Below are 18,233 nucleotides of genomic sequence, written 5' to 3' on the forward strand. Positions count from 1 at the left end.
AAGCATGAATTAAGAAAGAATACTAAAAGGAAGAAAATTACTGAGCTGTCATATTAGTCCAAGAAGAGCAAGTGTTTGTTGTTAAGCAAGAGCTATATAGAAAGAATGCAGTGAAATCTTGACATACTACAGAACCAAAAACAAACAAAAATAACAAAAAACCCAAGCCAAAACAAAAACCTACTCCACAAATAAAACGAGATTTCATTTTAACTTTAAGAATCTGGTATGGCAGTTGCTTTTCTCAAAGGACTGAAACAGTTTTGACCCCCAGCTGCTACTTATTTTATCTAACAATAGACTATTTAAAGATGTATTACTTCTGGTGAAGCTATTCATTTCACCTAAACTGCCTATAGTTTAAGCCTCAGAAGAGAACTTTACCACCTACAGGCTGTACGCACAGACTAAACACAACACTTGTGCCTGATTCTGAATGGTATCTTATATCAAAATGCTCTCTTAATTATAGCTCTTGCTTCTCAAGCTGCTCTTTCAACTTGTCAGAAGCTGCCTAAAGTAACTAAAATTGGATTCACGCAGAAAAAAATTTTTTTAGGAAAACATATGCAACAAGCACCTTAGCATCTGTTAACATTAAAACCAGAAGGCAGTCTGTTTAAGCACACATAGGGCAGGCTGTAAAATTTAATAATTCACAACATTCATTTTGAAATATTATGGCAATCTTTTAAAACAATGGCATACATTTCATCTGTTCAACAACTATTTATTGAGCATCTATATGCTCAATAAAACAAACATAAAGCTCCACAGGTTTGTATCATTTCTAAAGCTAAAAAGCAAAGAGAAAATAAGGTCATCCTCTAATTTTTCTGTTAGAGGCAGCCATTCCCCAACCCCTACCCCAATTATGAGAGGGTTGAGGCCCAGAAGTTTTTGTGTAAGTCAACTGCGATATTTACAGGAAACTTCATCCTGGAGTCCCAGTGCAAACAGGGACAGATCCTCAGGTGAGGCTATTTAACACATGCTGCCAAGCTATTGTAGTTTTCTAAAATCTGACTGCTATTTATAATAATGCTGCTCCGGGAAAATGCTTTCTGAGTTCTAAAAGGATATGAACAATGCACTTTCTAGTTCAGCCTAGGCAGTGGAACTCTTCCAGGTCTAAGCTGATAATTCCTGTGGAGAGGAGAGCCAGAGGTCTCAGATGAGAAGAAGGGAAGGAAGTAGGAAAAACAACAGGCATTAGGAGTGAGGATTAGGAATGAACTCAAACTTTCCTCAGTCCTTCTTTTTCTTTTCTCTTGATTGATCAGATAAACATGTGAAAATAAATGGGAGAGTGCCCTGGGTTTAATCAGGTTAGGACTACTGGTAATAGTGGGATGGGGTTATGAGAAATAGAATAGTTTTCAGGGACGTACAGGGAAAGGATGAGAAATCCCCAATAGTGACAAAAGGGGAAGACCTGTGGATGTGGCAGAAATGAGTCACCAAGCAGAGGGAACATTTTTATGTAATATATGTTGGCAGGGGAGTCATTAAAAAGTCAGGCACTGTTGAGGGCACACTAGAGACATCAATTCAAATGATTAGCTACCACTGACTGTTGCTTGGATATGGGGTACATGATATGTACTGAGAGAATATAAATAAAGGGAGAAGAAATGAATCCTACATTGTTGGAGTATTTGTAATGCCATGCAAATTATAATGTTACACAGAAATACTAGTTATTAATCATTTCTTTTTAATACAGACCAAGGAAGCTTTGTTTCAGACAGACTGAATGACTTTACCAAGGTCACACAGTCATGCTTAGTGGCATGACAGGCAAAGACTCGGGCAATGAACTTTATCATGTGACTAGACACGTGTCAAAGCCATAAACAGATGATCCCCAGGGACACCATGCAAAACAAGACTGAAGTAAGTGGGAAAAGGAAAATAAGTCAGACTCTACCCCCATACCAGAAGGGGACTAACTGCCTCATGCACTCCGGAGAAATGAAACCACTGGAAATCATTTATCACACATTACAAAGCTCTAAGGGAAAACAAAAAAGCCATAGTTTTCGGCAGAGACTATGCTTTCTTCAGCATACCCAAGTCTCATCTTCTTTGGCCATTTCTCCTCTTCTATGGGGGTATCATCTTCCTACTATTCACACGGATAGCCTTAAGCTCTTTTCTTCCCCTCTCCAAATCTGATTTCAAGACAGATTGGGAAACATCCTTACCAAGGTGTAAAAGATTTAAGACCCTTTAAAGGAGTTATGCTCTCTTGATTTTTTTTTTTACGTAGACTTTTTTAGAGTAGTTTTGGGTTCACGGCAAAATTGAGTGGAAAGTAGAGTTGCCATCTACCACCCCCCAGCCCCGTGTATTTTAAGAGATATCAAATACTGAAAAAAAAGTAAGGATTCTTAATCTGGGATCTAGGGAATCTGTTCACGGTCTTAATGGGGTCCTTGATCTATCAGATATTATATCCTGAATTATGGTATATGCGTGTATATAGATTTTTTAGGAAACAATCTCATCAAGTTCTCAAGGGGTTGGCATTCAGAAACAGCTAACGCTACTAAGCTAAAGAATGAAGTTCAAAGTCTAGACATCAGGTAGAGAGACTAAAGGAACTACTTGGAGGCAGAAAGGCTTCATCAATGTCCCAAAATCATACCATACAGGTGGCTGCTATAGCAAGTATTGATATATATACCCAGGCCTCTCAACTTCAACTGGGGCTATAGAAATATCCTAGTTAACCAATGATATGGCTTTCAAACATATGATGACCACTCTCTCTCTCTCTCTTTTTTTTTTTAAACATACCTTTAAAGCTTCTATAACAAGGTCCCTTGCTTCAAGCTCTCCTTCAAGAATACTGAATAGTGTTAGGAGTTCTGGCTTGCTGAGTTTTTCCAGATTCATCCTGAAAGCCTAAAACAAGGACAACAATCAGATAATCTCCAGAAGACAGAGTTAATTTGATACTATTAAAGAAAAAATAAAGTGAGACAGGTAAGAAAAGAGCAACAATTAGAGTAGAAAATACTTTAAGAAAGGAAATGGTTATAATTAAATGGAAAAATAAGAACTTTCTGATGTTAATCATAAACTGAGCAGTAAAAGAAAATAAAATTCATTTTAATTATTGATTTCATTACCATTCACAAAGATCAAATTTTCATCATTTTTCCTCCAGGCATATAAACAAACATCCTAGAAGGTCTCAGAAAGAATTAGTCACTAATTTTGTTCACTAGAAGTTCAGGTAAAGTTTTGTTACAATGAATACTATTTCAATGAAAAATTGTTTGACCACGAAAAGATATCCCAGTTTTAGATAACTGAATTCCAAAACTGTATATAAAACATTGTGGGATCCCTCTGAAACTGACTGAAATGAATTTGAGCAAAGATAATGTTTGGTGGGAGTAAGGGAGAAATTCTTCTTTTAAATTGTCTACTTTCGCAGAGAACATCTATCACAATATTTATATTTCACATAGTAAAATAAGACTTAAATGCAACCATGTACAAATGTACTTTTAAATGACTGCTTAAAATATATTGTTTAAACATCTTAATTGGCCAGGCTACTATAAACTGAATTTATTTGACTTCACAAGTTCTATGAACTTAACATTTCTATGAAATCTTGCATCTTTCAAAATATGTTAAATGGCAAATTACATGGCACAAACTCAGTCCTTTCCATAAGATTAATTTCTCACAATTTCTCACACATAGATAGAAGTTAGACGGCATACAATCTTGGAAGGATCTTCTGACCATTGTGTATGGTAAGATACATTTCATAACTTCTAAAGTAGAGCAAGTACTATTTTCCCTCTCCCACTCTTTACTTCTAAATTGCCACTCTCATATAGTTTTTCTTTTAAAGTGAATCACAACATGACTAGTTCACACACCCTCCAGTAACTCCCAACTCCTATGAGCACATTAAATTTTAGGAGGCACACAAAAGAGTCATTGATTCCTTCCAGAGCTACTGCCTTTAAGCGAAGGAGAGCATGTAGAAAATGCATACTTCACTGTGTTGTTAGATGTTGCTCCAGGACACACTGTACAAATCTTTTGCCACATGGTAAAATGTGTTCAATGTAACTTCAGCTCTAACTGCTAACTTTCTAACTGGTGAGGGTTAGCAACTAGTAAGCGATTCTCACATTCTCACTTCAGTATTAGAGAGCCCTCACAACAGTTACTTTAAAAATAAAAGCTAAAAAAAAATTAAAAAAAACAAAACAACAACAAACCTAATAAAGCTACACTTAACATAAGATGGTATGCTGGAAAAAACACATGGCTTTGCAGTCAGATAGATGCCAGGTCAACATCTTCCTAGTTGTGTGACTGGGCAAGTTTTCTGATTCTCAGTTTTCTTACCTGTGAAAGTGAAACGATGATATCTAACTCATAGGACTGTTGTAAAGATTGAGTTAATAAATATAAAACATCTTGCCAAGTTCCTGATAGAAGCTGATCAATGGTTTAATTATTAAGAACTACTATCCTCTCTCACTTTCCAAAAGAATTCCAAGGAAGGCATTACCAAAACTGGGGGCAGCCAAGATCAATTACTTCAGAAATAGGTGACTCTGGCTGCCCTTTTGTAGTTGGGAACCACAAATGAAGAAGGATGATAGCATCCTGGAGTGAATAATGATGAGGAATTTAAACTACCATTTGAGTCACACTGGTTTCTTAGATGAAACCCTTCCCCCAATTCCTGATGGTTTCATGTTTTAATCTCTCTCAAGGAGATTATAAGGCAGAGAAAAAATCCTATCATTTTATTCCTTTTCTCACCCCTCCCCTGATGTTAAGCAGAATAATGGGCATTTGGTAAAGGCGCTCCATAAATACCAACTGCACTGAGTAAATCAACTAGGAATAGAGCTAAAAATGATAGTGTTTACACATATTACTCTTTTTTCCTTCAATATCTTTATACTCCTTAAATATTCTCATTTAGAAATCTAAAACTGTGGCTTAAGGATGCAGTGTGATATAATAAATAAAATATAATAGACCGGGAGTGAAGAGTATAGAGTTTTAGTCTCAGCTCTGCTACTAAACAGCTATATTGCTTTGAGAAAAAAAAATTACCTAGTTGCTCTGGCATTGAGTTTCCTCACAGATAAAATAAAACAGACTAGATAATCTCTAAAGTCCTTCATGGTTCCATTCTAAGCTTTCATGAGTGAAAATCAAGAATTATTTGTTAGAGAAATCAATTAAATAAAAATTACAGGTAAATATACAAAGAACTAAAACAGACTGTACCTAAATCACAGTTTTTGATCTGTTGTGATAAATATACGTCCTCATAAAAGAGTTAAATTGAAACAACCTTAAGTCACTTTAATTATAAAACAGTCTAGCCTAGGCAAGAAAAAATTCTATTCTTTGTCAATGGCATAAAGAACAATATTCATGTTACCTCTACATTTGTAAATAACTTCTGCACACAAATTTTAATATCTGGAACATTTTGCTAATGTATCAACTTATTTAGCTTGGTGTCTACATGAAATAAATATAATACAAATACAACACAGGAGGGGAAAAAAAGGGCCACAGCTGTGTAATTCAAACCCAAGAGGTCTGTTTTCGCATATTCCTATAAACATTCTTTATAAATATTAAAATTTAGCAGTTCTTTGCTGTCCTTTACATTTGAATCTAATTTTAACACACAACACATTGCAGTAACTTTTTGTCCGAAATATAAATGAACGATAGTAAAACTGCATTATGTTTTAGTATGGCAGTGATATTCCTGGGGGTGGTATGAGGGTGGGGATGGGGATGGGGGTGATACTGACCTGATAACTGGCAGTCACACTTTAGTCCTCAAGTATAAATTTTTAAGGTTTTCTTCAGTTAAAATTTGGGAAAATTGACAAATATATTTAAAATGTCATCAGCATGGTGGAAAAATGTCCAATGCTGCAAAATAATAAGAAATTTATTGTCTATGTGACCATACTATAAACAATTGGTAAATCCCAAGAATGTCAACTGTCATTATAGCTGATGAGGCCTGACAGCTGTTGGTTGATACAGACAAGAAAGAAGAAAATAGCCACTTCTTCAAGTTGAAGCTGAGTAATATAGGAAAAAATATCAGGAATCTGACTTCCCTTTTGCAACCATAATTAGGGAAGGTGAGGTCTTTCAAAATCTTTTCACTGTCATTTCAAGGACTATTTTATGAATGTCCCCAGAAGAAACTGACTTTCTCTCCCTGAATTGATAAAAGCCTATTTGCTTGAATCATCATGACTTATGCACAATGCACTCAGATAAAAAAAATAACATTAATTACAACTGAACTTTTCAAACTGCCAAATTCACGTAAGGAAAATTCTCATCCCCTCATCTCTTGCCAATCAGTAAACAAACAAATCAATCTGTCACCACCTCAACTTTGTAGGGCTTATTACTCATCCCAGCTTCTACTTTTTCCCATTTATTTTCAAATATTAAATGTTGAATTATATGTAATTTTTGGTTTATGTTTTTCTAATAGTGTATTAGACCCTGCAAACTTAAACAAAAAAGATAGGCCCAAATTTTTATTTGATAAAACATAAATTTTGTCTTGTATTTAAGGTATTTAAAGTACCAAGTCCATTCGACTCCAGTTTCTGCCAATATATAAATTATATGGTCTAAGATTTTCAGAAAAAGGCTGTTTCTAACTCCATATTCATTATCAGAAATATGACTGCCAGATTTTTGGCATGTTACGTTGTAGTCTACAGACTCATTCTCCACTTATTTTCTAAATGAGCTGTTACTTGTCATTGTCTGTTAAGTAACTGTGAAAGACAAGATCATTTCAACCAGATGCTCAGCTCATTCCTTCCGGTAGACTCTCTGCAAGACCCAACTTTCCTTAGAGTTTAGATGTAGATATTTCTGCCTAAGGAATGCTACAGTCTATAAATTTGAAATAAAAACCACCTGTGGACAAGTTGTCTGTATATATTATCATACACTGTGGTACAGCTAGCTGTAGCTATATTAAGCTTTATAGTTTTCTCAATTAAAAAAATATATAAGCATATATAATAAAAAGTTACACATATTTTAATACCCTGGAAAAATTAGCCTATTTATAGATTAGGTATGAAACTTGTTTTTAAGTTATTAATAAATGATTTCAAACATGAGTTTGCCCAGCTTACAATATAGTCTATTCACATGCTACTTCCCACCAAGTCAGGGCCAACAGCCAGGAGAGCATGAATCTCTTCTTCTTTTTTTTTTTTTTTTAATAAATTTATTTATTTATTTTTGGCTGCATTGGGTCTTCGTTGCTGCGCGGGTTTTCTCTAGTTGCGGCCAGCGGGGGCTACTCTTCATTGTGGTGCGCGGGCTTCTCATCACAGCGCCTTCTCTTGTTGTGGAGCTCGGGCTCTAGGCATGTGGGCTTCAGTAGTTGTGGCGTGTGAGCTCAGTAGTTGTGGCTCATGGGATCTAGAGAGCAGGCTTGGTAGCTGTGGCACACGGGCTTAGTTGCTCCGCGGCACGTGGGATCTTCCCGGACCAGGAGGGCTTGAACCCGTGTCCCCTGCATTGGCAGGAGGATTCTTAACCACTGCGCCACCAGGGAAGTCCATGAATCTCTTCTGTATGAACTTTCATGTACCAACAGCCACAGAAATTATGGGTATCAAGGAGGACACTGGCTCTGCACCTCCACTGTACCTCCTGAACAGCAGTGCTCATTTTGCCATGGAGGTATGCTGCTCTGGCTCTGTTCATTTTATTCTAGCCTTTTCCCTTGACCCAACATCCACTCATTCTGGTTCTGGTTGTGCCTCTTCCTTCTTGAGGAAGTCTCAGCTTTTGCTCTGGAACTCATTCTTTGATAGCAGGCATTGTTGCCTTTTTACCACATGGAGATTGGGTGGCAGAAAAAGAAACACCCCAGTTGCTACAGCTATGAAAGGAGTAAGGCAGGGCAGGGTGGAGTACACGTAGATGTTTGTCTATCTAGTATCTGGGTGTGTGTATGTCTTTATGTGGAACTGAAGGCTTTATTTCTATGTGGTGGGTGATGTGGGACAGGAAAGAGAGAAAACATTTTTAAGGTGAGTCTCAGATATTTCTGGACATAGAAGCACCTCATAAAAAACTACATAAATCTTTTTTTTAAAATCCACTTGGCTAGCACCAAAAAAAAAAAAAAAAAAGAATTCAGTTATTTTATCCAAGAGATCACTCTTGCAAAACTGGATAAAAATCACTTCTTTCCTATATACTCAGATATCAAATTAAAGAAATTTATACTTGGGCTACAATTGACTAAGATTCAGGCCATTCAGTTAAGTTTTTAGTATCAGTGATAAGGTATTAGCACGGTTGTAAAGCAAACTTGCTGCAATTATGTGAAGACTCTTTCCAGTACATATAAGCAAAACCAAAATTTGGGAGGCCAGTTAATTCTAAAAATTCAAAGAGTCAACACTGACATACAAAATGGCTGTTTTGACAGCTTTCCATTAGATAATGTACTTCCTTAAAAACCCAGTATATATGAAATTAAAAAAAATAAACGTCACATTTATAAATACCGAATCTAAAATGGACAAAAGTGCACTGCTATTTTTAAAAAAATGTATCCAAAGCAACCTCCTATCTGAGGGTGGAAGGTGTTGACACATTACCTTGACTATCTCAAGATTTAGCCTTCCCACCCTCTGGCACTTCTGGTTTTTCATAAAGGTTATTTATGCGTTTGGGGGTAAGAGAGTGACAACATTCCAAACTGTACCTCTCATTCCACTTTCGGCATTTTAGGATTAGGCTAGTAAAGAAAAACTTGTCAAAATATTATCAGAAAATAAATTTTCTCATCACGAAAGCAGATCTTTTGTACATTTACTACAGACAGTTGTTTCTGCTATTATTATTTACAGATTCTAAAACCAAGATAGAAAAACAAACCTTTTAACTGAATTCTACAGTACTATGCAATAAAAGCTTTACTACAAATGTCAAATCAATCTTCTTTCAGTTGAAGGTAAAAGATATTACCTGAGTATTTGTATTCTTATGTGTCTATGTGTTATAACGTGTTATGGGCTAAATTGTGTCCTCTAACCCCAAAATTATATGTTGAAGTCCTAATCCCCAGTACCCCCATAATGTGACTGTATTTAAAGGTAGGGTCTTTAAAGAGGTAATTAAGTGAAAAATGAGGTCATGGGGGACTTCCCTGGTGGCGCAGTGGTTAAGAATCCGCCTGCCAATGCAAGGGACACGGGTTCGAGCCCTGGTCCGGGAAGATCCCACATGCCGCGGAGCAACTAAACCCGTGCGCCACAACTACTGAGCCTGTGTTCTAGAGCCTGCGAGCCACAACTACTGAAGCCCAACACCTAGAGCCTGTGCTTCACAACAAGAGAAGCCACCACAATGAGAAGCCCACGCACCGCAACGAAGAGTAGCCCCCGCTCACTGCAACTAGAGAAAGCCCGCGTGCAGCAATGAAGACCCAATGCAGCCACAAATAAATAAAAAAATTTAAAAAAAAATGAGGTCATGGGATTCCCTGGTGGTCCAGTGGTTAAGACTCTGCGCTTCCACTGCGGGGGGGGCATGGGTTCGATCCCTGGTCAGGGAACTAAGATTCTGCATGCTGTGTGGCATAGCCAAAAGAAGAAGAAGAAAAAAAAGAGGTCATTAGGGTAGGCCCTAATCTAATATGCCTGGTGTCCTTATAAGAAGAGAAATTTGGACAAAAACGCAGGACAGGGAGACACCATGTAAAGACACAGGGAGAAGATGGCCATTTAACAAGCCAAAGAGAGAGGCCTCAGAAGAAACCAATCCTGCTGACACATTGATTTCTGACTTCTAGCCTCCAGGATTGTGAGAAAATAAATTTCTGTTGTTTAAGCCACCCAGTCTGTGGTACTTGTTATGGCAGCTCTAGCAAACTAATACAACATGCTAACCGTTTACTACTTTTAAAGACTATTACAGCAACTAGATCAAAGCCTTCCCCTTACCATGTGAGTGCCTGAACAAAGAATGCCCTGCTTTGTCTTATCAGTCTGCTTTTTCCCAGCAACACTATGTATAGGACTATATAAAACAGAATGGTTTTGAAACAGTTTTGGAGATTGTAAATTTCAGGATCCTGAAATATAATATGAATAATGCACTTACAAAGAAATTACAACAGTGCTAAGGGATTGAGGTGCTTGTTTATGCAATACTGTCAATATGGACTTTGAAGGAGGCCTCAAGAAACCAGTTCTGTAATAAAGCTGATTATTCTTTAAGATCAATACTTAAAGTGCTTTCAGTACTCTACTCAAAGCTGATTCTAGGATACCAGATATTCTAGATTTATACTTAGTACAGAAATTAGTAATATAATTAGGTTACCAATGTTAATCACCACTTCCTCAGAGTTTTATTTTTATTTGTTTATTTTTTTCCTCAGAGTTTTCTAGAGTAGTTTTCTAAGAAGAATTCAAGCCATAATAGCAATAATAAAAAAGATACACACTTATTGAGCTAAACATAAACATGTTCCAGGCAGTGTTCTAAGTACTTGACATGTATTAATTCAGTCCTTACAACCTTAGGTGATAGATGCTATAACCATTATCAACAAGTTCATCATCATCATCATCCCCATTTTACAGATGGGAAAACTGAGGTACAAAGGCTAAATAACTTAAAGTCTCACATCTAGTGTGTGGCAGAAACAGAATTTGAACCTAAGTAATTTGATTCCAGAGGCTTCCTTAGAAACCACTGCTACTTGGTAACCACTGTTCACATCTGATTTTCTCATTTTATCAGCTAAAATGTGATTCACAGAGCTGGAAGGGACCTCAGAAATAATCTAATTTAGCACTCTCATTTTACAGATGAAAATTGAGGCCAGAGTTGTTAAGTGAATTACTACTGAAGATTATAGTTAAATAGTAAAATTATCAAGATCCAGTCTAATCCACCTTCTGGGACACCATGATGGATATCAGGGTTTTGTTTTGGTTAGCTCTGTTTTAAGACTCATACATCTCTAGTGTATCTGTGTGTGTGTGTGAATGTCCGTCTCTCTTACTATGTGTGTACATCTGTTTCTATCATTGTCTCTCCTACATGTTGCCAACAACATTTATATGCATCCTGAAGAAAGGGAGGAAGTGGCCTCATGCCCATAAACAAGCATTCAAACATCTCTCCCCCAAAATGAGGACATCTGGCACAACGCTATTAAAAACAGGTCTGTCTACCTGGATATCTGTTTACACCTTTTCAAGTATTCTCATCTGAGACAAGACCAAACCAGAAGAGCTACATTAGTTAAGCTACTGGAATGTATGTTAATGAAAATGAAGAATAGTTTTTACGTTAACACATTTTTTCATTAAAATTAAAAATATGTCTTCTAATATCAGAAAATTACCAGCAGTATTTACCATTTCGGGTATTATTTGTCAGTGGCTTTATTTATTTCAATGAAATTATAACATGATTTCATTGAAATACGTATATCTGTCTATATCATCTATCTGTCCATCATTCCCCTAAATTTTTGTTTTTCTGAAATAATGCCACCATGATTTGTAAAATACCACAATGAGGGAAAATAATATGTAGATTGATTTTATTTCCAGTAAAATGATTCATGGGCCTCAATTCTACAGGCAGCCTGGAATACAAGAACCCTTCAAATATTCCACATTAATGTTGGATGAAGTCGTTGACTCCATCAGGATTTCAAACCAGGAAGAAACAGAGCATATGGTGTGGAGGATGAACTGTAATACAGTCAAGGTATCTGTGTTTTAGCTATGCCCATAACCTGACTCTCCCTGAACTGTAAAAAAATTTCACAGAAGCCTGTAATAGAATATTATAACTGATGATGTTGTTTTGCCTTTTAACTTCTGTCTTCTAAGTCAGACCACTGATTTTTAAAAAGTTTAACAATTTGGTATCAGTTGAAAATGACCAACAGACCTGGCAATTGTTTTTGCTCCAAGGTTTTTTGGGGACAGTAACTCTTCTGGGAGGCAGTGTGTTGCAGTGAAAAGTGCTTGGACTTTGGAGCCCTACAGACCTAGGTTTGCATCCTGGCTCTACCACTTCATACTTCCTTGATCCACATAACCTTTGAGCTTTCAGTTCTTCATCTATAAAATGGGGATGACAATACGTACTCTAACAGGATACTGAATGGGTTAAATGACTTAGTGACTGGTCAGTTCTCTCACTTCTCATCCCTGGAGAGCATATAGTTGGTTTCATCTGTAAGGATAATGAAGTTTTCCTTTTTTCCAATGAGTTCTCACTTTCTACCACTCATGTGTCTAATTTAGAAATCAAAACATGTTTACTCCTTCTAACCTGGTAGGTTGATCTGCTCCAAGAAGGAGATGGCCTGGCCAGTTCCTGGGAAAGGCAGCTTAGGAACACACACAACACGTATTCAGGCCAATGGTTATCTGCACACTACTTGGGAAAGAAAAAGGACAATCTTCTGCCTAGACTGGCTTTTTGTGACTTTAGGATATAAGTGAAAAGCATGCCTTTGCTTCCACTGAATTTCTACAGCTTTTAATCAAGTTACAATTTTAACTCATAATACTGATAAACGGGTTTTCTAAAAATATCACAGCTATTTTGAAATCATATTAAATGCATAATGGATATGTATCCTATTCATAACCCAAGAGCAGTTATCACATTCTATTACATTAATTCATCTATTTACATAGCTGTCTTTTGTCTCATAAGATTCTGCTCTTCTAGACAAATACTCTGTCTTATTCAGCTTGATAAACTTAGCACCCAGCAGTCTCTGGTTCAAAGGGGTAATCAAAACATGCTGGCTGGAAAGAAGTGTACAGTGCAGTACCTTGAATTACAGTGTACAAAACTGGACTTTATCTTCTGGGAAATAAGAAGCCACTAAACATTTTTAACTAGGTGAATCTCACAATAAAAATATAGTTTCAGTAAGGTTAAAGCTTGACGTACAGAGCTGATTTGACTGAAGAGAAACTGGAAGCAGAAAAAGCAGTTGGGAGAAAACTTTAACAGTACAGGTATGAGGTTAAAATGTGTGAAATAGGATGGTGGCAGTAAGAATAGGAAAAAAAAAAAAAAAAAGACCGATGCAAGAGACTTTATAAAGAATGTATAGTAACTTGGTACTGGCTTTTTTAAGGAGGTAAGAGGGGAAATAATCCCAGATCAGCTGAGGTTTTTAAGGCTGGGTGACTATAATGATGATGTCATTAACAGAAACAGGGATGTTAGAAAAGGAACGGGTTTTGGGGGGGAAATAATGGCTGTGATGCGAGACACGCTGAATGAGAAGTAACTAGACCCCCAAGAAGAACGCGTTCAGATTCAGTGAGTGTGGTGAAGGCTAAAGGTTTAGAAGCAGAGAAGTCTTTAGGGGTGGAGCCTTTTCAGAAAATTTCTTCCATGTCTTCAATTTAAGAACAAGAGGCAAAAAGAAGAAGCTGATACATAGGACTAGACCAGATCTTGTTTGTACCGTCAAATATTAAACCAATTAAGAACCAGATTGGCTCTGTTCTCACTCCTGTTCAACCCGCTACAACAGAAAGGACTACTTAGCAGAAACCAAGGAATGGGGAACACCTTCCTTCAAAAAACCCCAAACTTAGTGCTCCTTTTTTCTACAACTTACCCGTCAGTTCATTCTCCTCTCTGTTATAATTTATAGATCTTATTTCTCATTAAAACAACTCATCCCTGCTTGCTTCTCCCTCTGCACTCCTTCCTCCCTGGCTCACCTTTCTAGGCGAGCTGACCCAGAGCACACTGCAGCCCCTCCTTCCCCAGCAGCTCTGCACAAAGGACCCATGCAGATGCTCCCAAGGCTCAGGGTCAGGAGTCTTTTTTGTCTGTAAACTCCATCGTCCTGTGCTCTCCTATCTTCCTTCCTAGCTTCTATTTGAACTCAGTAACAGTTAAGGATTATATTCTTTAAACTCAGTAACAATTAAGGATTACATTCTTTGTGGCTCCAAAAGGCAGAAACGATTCATTTAGCAGCAAAGCACACATTTAGAGTGGAAGCTCTGGCTTTGGACCCGAATACAGAGTTTGGAAATAGTTGGCAGGGAGAAACCATATTACTACATTCTTTACTTCAATGCCTGCTTGTAGTCCTGTTTTCCTCAACCCACAAACCCCTGTCCTCCACTCCCCCACCTCCACTCTTAACTTCCCTATCCATAGTTTCTTCTCACCCATTTGAGTTGTTCTTATGATTGCTCCTTACTTTGGGGGTAGTAGAAGAGTTATTCAAGAGGCAAAAATCACTGTCAATCAAAATTACCATTGAAAATCCCTTAAATCTCACAGAAGGTACAACCCTGCACCATGATCACGGTATCCACGAAACCATTTATATGACACTGAGGGTGAAGGTACTTAAGACAGTGTGGAGTGAAACAACTGACAATTCAGAGAGAAGACATCAGACGGTTGAATCCCTTGCCTTTCCTTTTCCAGGGCCAAAAAGTTTAAGGAAGATAAGGTACATGACAAAATTATGAAACACACATACCGTAAGACACACGCGCTGCCCTAAAAACTCTTCTGTCGGATGTCTGAGATCATGACATACAGAAGCTTTGTTTCCCTCTAATTAGGAAGCTTAGCTATATATTCAAATATTTAAAACAAAACCAACCAATAACTAAACTCAGACACTAATTCTTCACATTTGTTTAAATGCTAAAGGAGTAAAAGAATATTTAATATTAAATTCTTTAACTCACGTGCAAAGTGCTAATAATAATGGCAATAATACCTACCAATTACTGAGTGCTTCCTGTATGTCATGTTCATGTAATCTTTAAAAAAAAAAAACTCTGAAAGTCATTTTTAAGTCACAGCTGAGGAAACTGAGATATGGTGAAGATAGAAAACTGCCATTTCCCTGGGTCACACAGCAAAAGGGCAGCAGAGCTGGAATCTTAGCTCAGGTCTGCCTTTAAAGTCTGTGCTGTAAATCAGCACACTTTATAGCCTCACCATAAATAAGCCATTTTCTCACTGAAATGCTTTGAACTAAAACTAGGAAGATGTGATTTTTAGTTATTATCAGCAAACATCCAGGAAATCAGAAAAAATGGCCTTTAGTAACAGGCTGACAAGCTATTCCTGGGGTCAACCACCACAGACTGGACAAACTTCCTCTAGAAATAAATCTCTGCTTCTTGTAACATGCCACTAAACACCAATTCAGTGGCCTAAAAATCCTTGTATCATATGTCTGAGATCATGACATATACAAGCTTTGTTTTCCCTTACTTAGGCATCTTAGCTATATATTGAAATATTTAAAATAAAACCAACCAGTAACTAAAATCAGACACTAATTCTTCACCTTTGTTTAAATGCTAAAGAGGAAGAATATTTAATATTAAATTCTTTATGGACTGTTTATACTAACAAGATGTGCCATATCTTATCAGTAAATTATGTTTCTAGTCTACCCGAAGGGGTCAGCTTCAAACTAAGTTCAACAAACGTTCATGAAGTCAAACTATATACTAGGCATTGTGAAAGGTACAAAGATGAAACAATACATACTAATACCTCTCTCAAAGAATTTATAATTTAATGAGGCAGATTACAAATATACCTTAAAAAATCTCTGCATACAATGTTTTTCTTCATCTGATATAACCAAACAAGTGTTGAAAAAGTTAAAGGAAAGATTTCCAAGACCCAAATGTGTATCAAACAGATCCTGCTTACTGTGCCAAGTAATCAAAGAGCATTATTTGCTTTTTCCTCTCTGCTCATTAAGGCCCTGGCAATCACCGCAACTTTGTTTTCCTTAGTCTCTTACCTCAGTTTATTTTCTGTTCTCTGCTCATGTAATAAGATATATCTTTTTGGGAATTCCTGTTCTGCTTTTAGTTCTTTTCTGCTGCTATTGCTAGGGGCCCTTACCCACCTATCGCAGTACACTTTGTGTTTGCTGGAGAGACCCTCCACAGTTTCTTCTTTGTGCCTTTTTATCGGAGATCTGGAAACAATCACTGGGCAGATCTGTGAGCACTGAGACTGGCTCTGAAAACTTCGAACCTAACTCTTCAAAATTAATTACCTTCAGAAAGTCTACCTTCAGAGACTCTAATCAGGAAGGTAAAAGACAGCTGTTATAATTGCCCCCATGATTCCAACTCCTTGCATCCCATTGTTATTATCTTTGGCTATAAATAACAGTAGTAAGACAGACTTCAGACCGAAAGCAAAAGAAACAATGCTAAAAAAATATGGCAAATTTTAATATATGAAAGTGCTAGCAATAGATGATTACTAGGGATTCAATGGCATTAACATTAGGCCAAAATCATCAATATTTTGCACCTGCTGAAATGAAGGCCTTTATGAGCACACTATAGGGACACTCTTTGGTAGTAGTCACATGTGTGTGAATAGCTGGAGTTTACCTTGCTTTTATTTATCCTTATCGCTGAGATTTAAAATGTGCTTTTAATTTTCATCCCCTGAATTTTGGTAGATGATAGTGGTCTTGTAAAACCAATCAACAACATCATATATATATATATATATATATATATATATATATATATATATATACACATATATACATATATATATGTGTGTATATATATATATCAGTTTCACCTGGAGGGAAAAACCCACCATAAAATAGGGGCTAGAGAGTAACCAATGGCCACCGGACCAGATTAATCATGAACCTAGACCGCTGAACCTGAATTTTCTTCAAACACTTCCTGCCTTTTGTTTCAACAGAACTATACCTTCCAGGTTAACTGCAGTCTCCCTGGGCAACAGACCAGCCCACCCTAGACTAGGAGATACTCATTCCTAATCTAAAGCTCTTTATTTACTTATCTGTACTGTTTCACTTGAGAGCATTCTGTTATTCACTGACAGTCCAACAATATACACTGCATTCCTACCCACACAAGACCAACTCTGTAGATATCCAACACGCCCACCTCACTATGAAATACCAAAGGGTGGTTTTTCATCAAGTTTTCAGGGAAGAAATAGGGTGAGAAAGCAAAAACGAAATGCAACTCAAACCTAAAAAGACCCTTAGAGGTTGGGTTCTCCCTCAAGGAATAAAGGTACAAAGGGGGGCGGGGAAGGTTACTATTTCTCCCTCCTCCAGAGACTAAAAAGGTCCCGAAGCAGGTGAGCCCTCGATGCCCCACAGGCGAACAGAGGATCCTAGGGGCTTAAGGCGGAAGGCTGAAGATCAGAGAATGGGGGATGGGAAGAACCCAAGCGGGGGAAGGCCGTTTCGTCCGTGGAGCTGGCAGTCTAGGTCGGGTCTCTGATTTTTGCATCGCCCCATCGCTCTTTTTTTTTTTTTTTTGGAAAACACTAATTTTAATCTTACGGATGGAACTAGCTCTGGTCCCACCCTAGCGAGCAGGACAGGTGTAGGAAGGGATGTCTGGCCTCCCGGGGGCGGCCAGACAAACGGGGGTGGGGACGGCAGTCTACGGAATGGGAACCCGCACGCCTTCTCCCAGGGTTGAGGGGCTGGGCGAGGGGGCCCTTTAAACGGAGGGTGTCAGGAGGGCAGCCCCTTCTGGGGAGCTGGGGTTGACGAAGGACAATAAGTGGCTGCGAACACCCTCGAAGGTTGAGGAGCCGCCTCCTCAGGGAATACCGGGAGGTAGACGAGACGGCTCCGCCCCCTCAGGGGATGGGCGCGAGTGGCAGTTGGGACGGCAGCGGGAGGACACCGGTGGTCCTACCCCTGCTTTTCTCTCGAGGACTCGGCCTCCCAGCCGCCGCCAAGCCCGGGCGCCAGCGGCTCCTACCTTTTCCCAGCGCTCGGGGCTCCGCTCCCTGCCGCCTCCGCCAGCCGCTCCATCCACAGCCCTCCGAGGCCCCGCCCCTCGACCGCCTGGCGAGGGCCCTGGCATTCGGCAGGGCCAATCTCCTTCTCGCCTCTCCAGCCCCGACACCAATCCGCTCCGGCTGGAGGAGGGGCTTCTCCAATGTCTTTTAGGCTCCTCCCGGGGCCCCGAGATCCCTTTTGTTTGGGGAGAGCCTAGCTGGGATTGAGCTCGCGTCACTTCCGGGAGGAAGCGTAGTCCTCCGGCCCGGGCTCGGGGGTGGGCTTACGACCCTCGCGGCTCGGCTTCTGCAACTTTCCACGTTCTAAGCGATTTCTGGACCGGACGGTGGCGAGT

At 38.6% G+C, this 18,233-nt stretch overlaps 1 protein-coding gene across 3 annotated transcripts in view; it reads right to left on the reverse strand.

Moving 5' to 3' along the window:
• The window catches only part of CTTNBP2NL (CTTNBP2 N-terminal like), a 69,112-nt gene extending 51,103 nt beyond the window's left edge, over positions 1-18,009 (reverse strand). Inside the window, exons 1-3 of one of the 3 annotated variants that reach the window (XM_082458717.1) lie at positions 17,859-17,988; positions 5,826-5,949; positions 2,803-2,910 (exon numbers count right to left, since the gene is read on the reverse strand). In XM_082458717.1, the coding sequence (XP_082314843.1) occupies positions 2,803-2,901 (99 nt within the window). In that variant the 5' untranslated portion in view covers positions 2,902-2,910; positions 5,826-5,949; positions 17,859-17,988. Of the gene's footprint in view, positions 1-2,802; positions 2,911-4,024; positions 5,761-5,825; positions 5,950-17,858 lie in introns of those variants that run through there. The other 2 variants (XM_082458716.1, XM_082458718.1) reach the window with 2 other exon arrangements.
• Positions 18,010-18,233: the final 224 nt, after the last annotated feature.

Source organism: Balaenoptera physalus (assembly GCF_965194825.1).
Source record: "Balaenoptera physalus genome assembly, chromosome: 1".
NCBI lineage: Eukaryota > Metazoa > Chordata > Mammalia > Artiodactyla > Balaenopteridae > Balaenoptera > Balaenoptera physalus.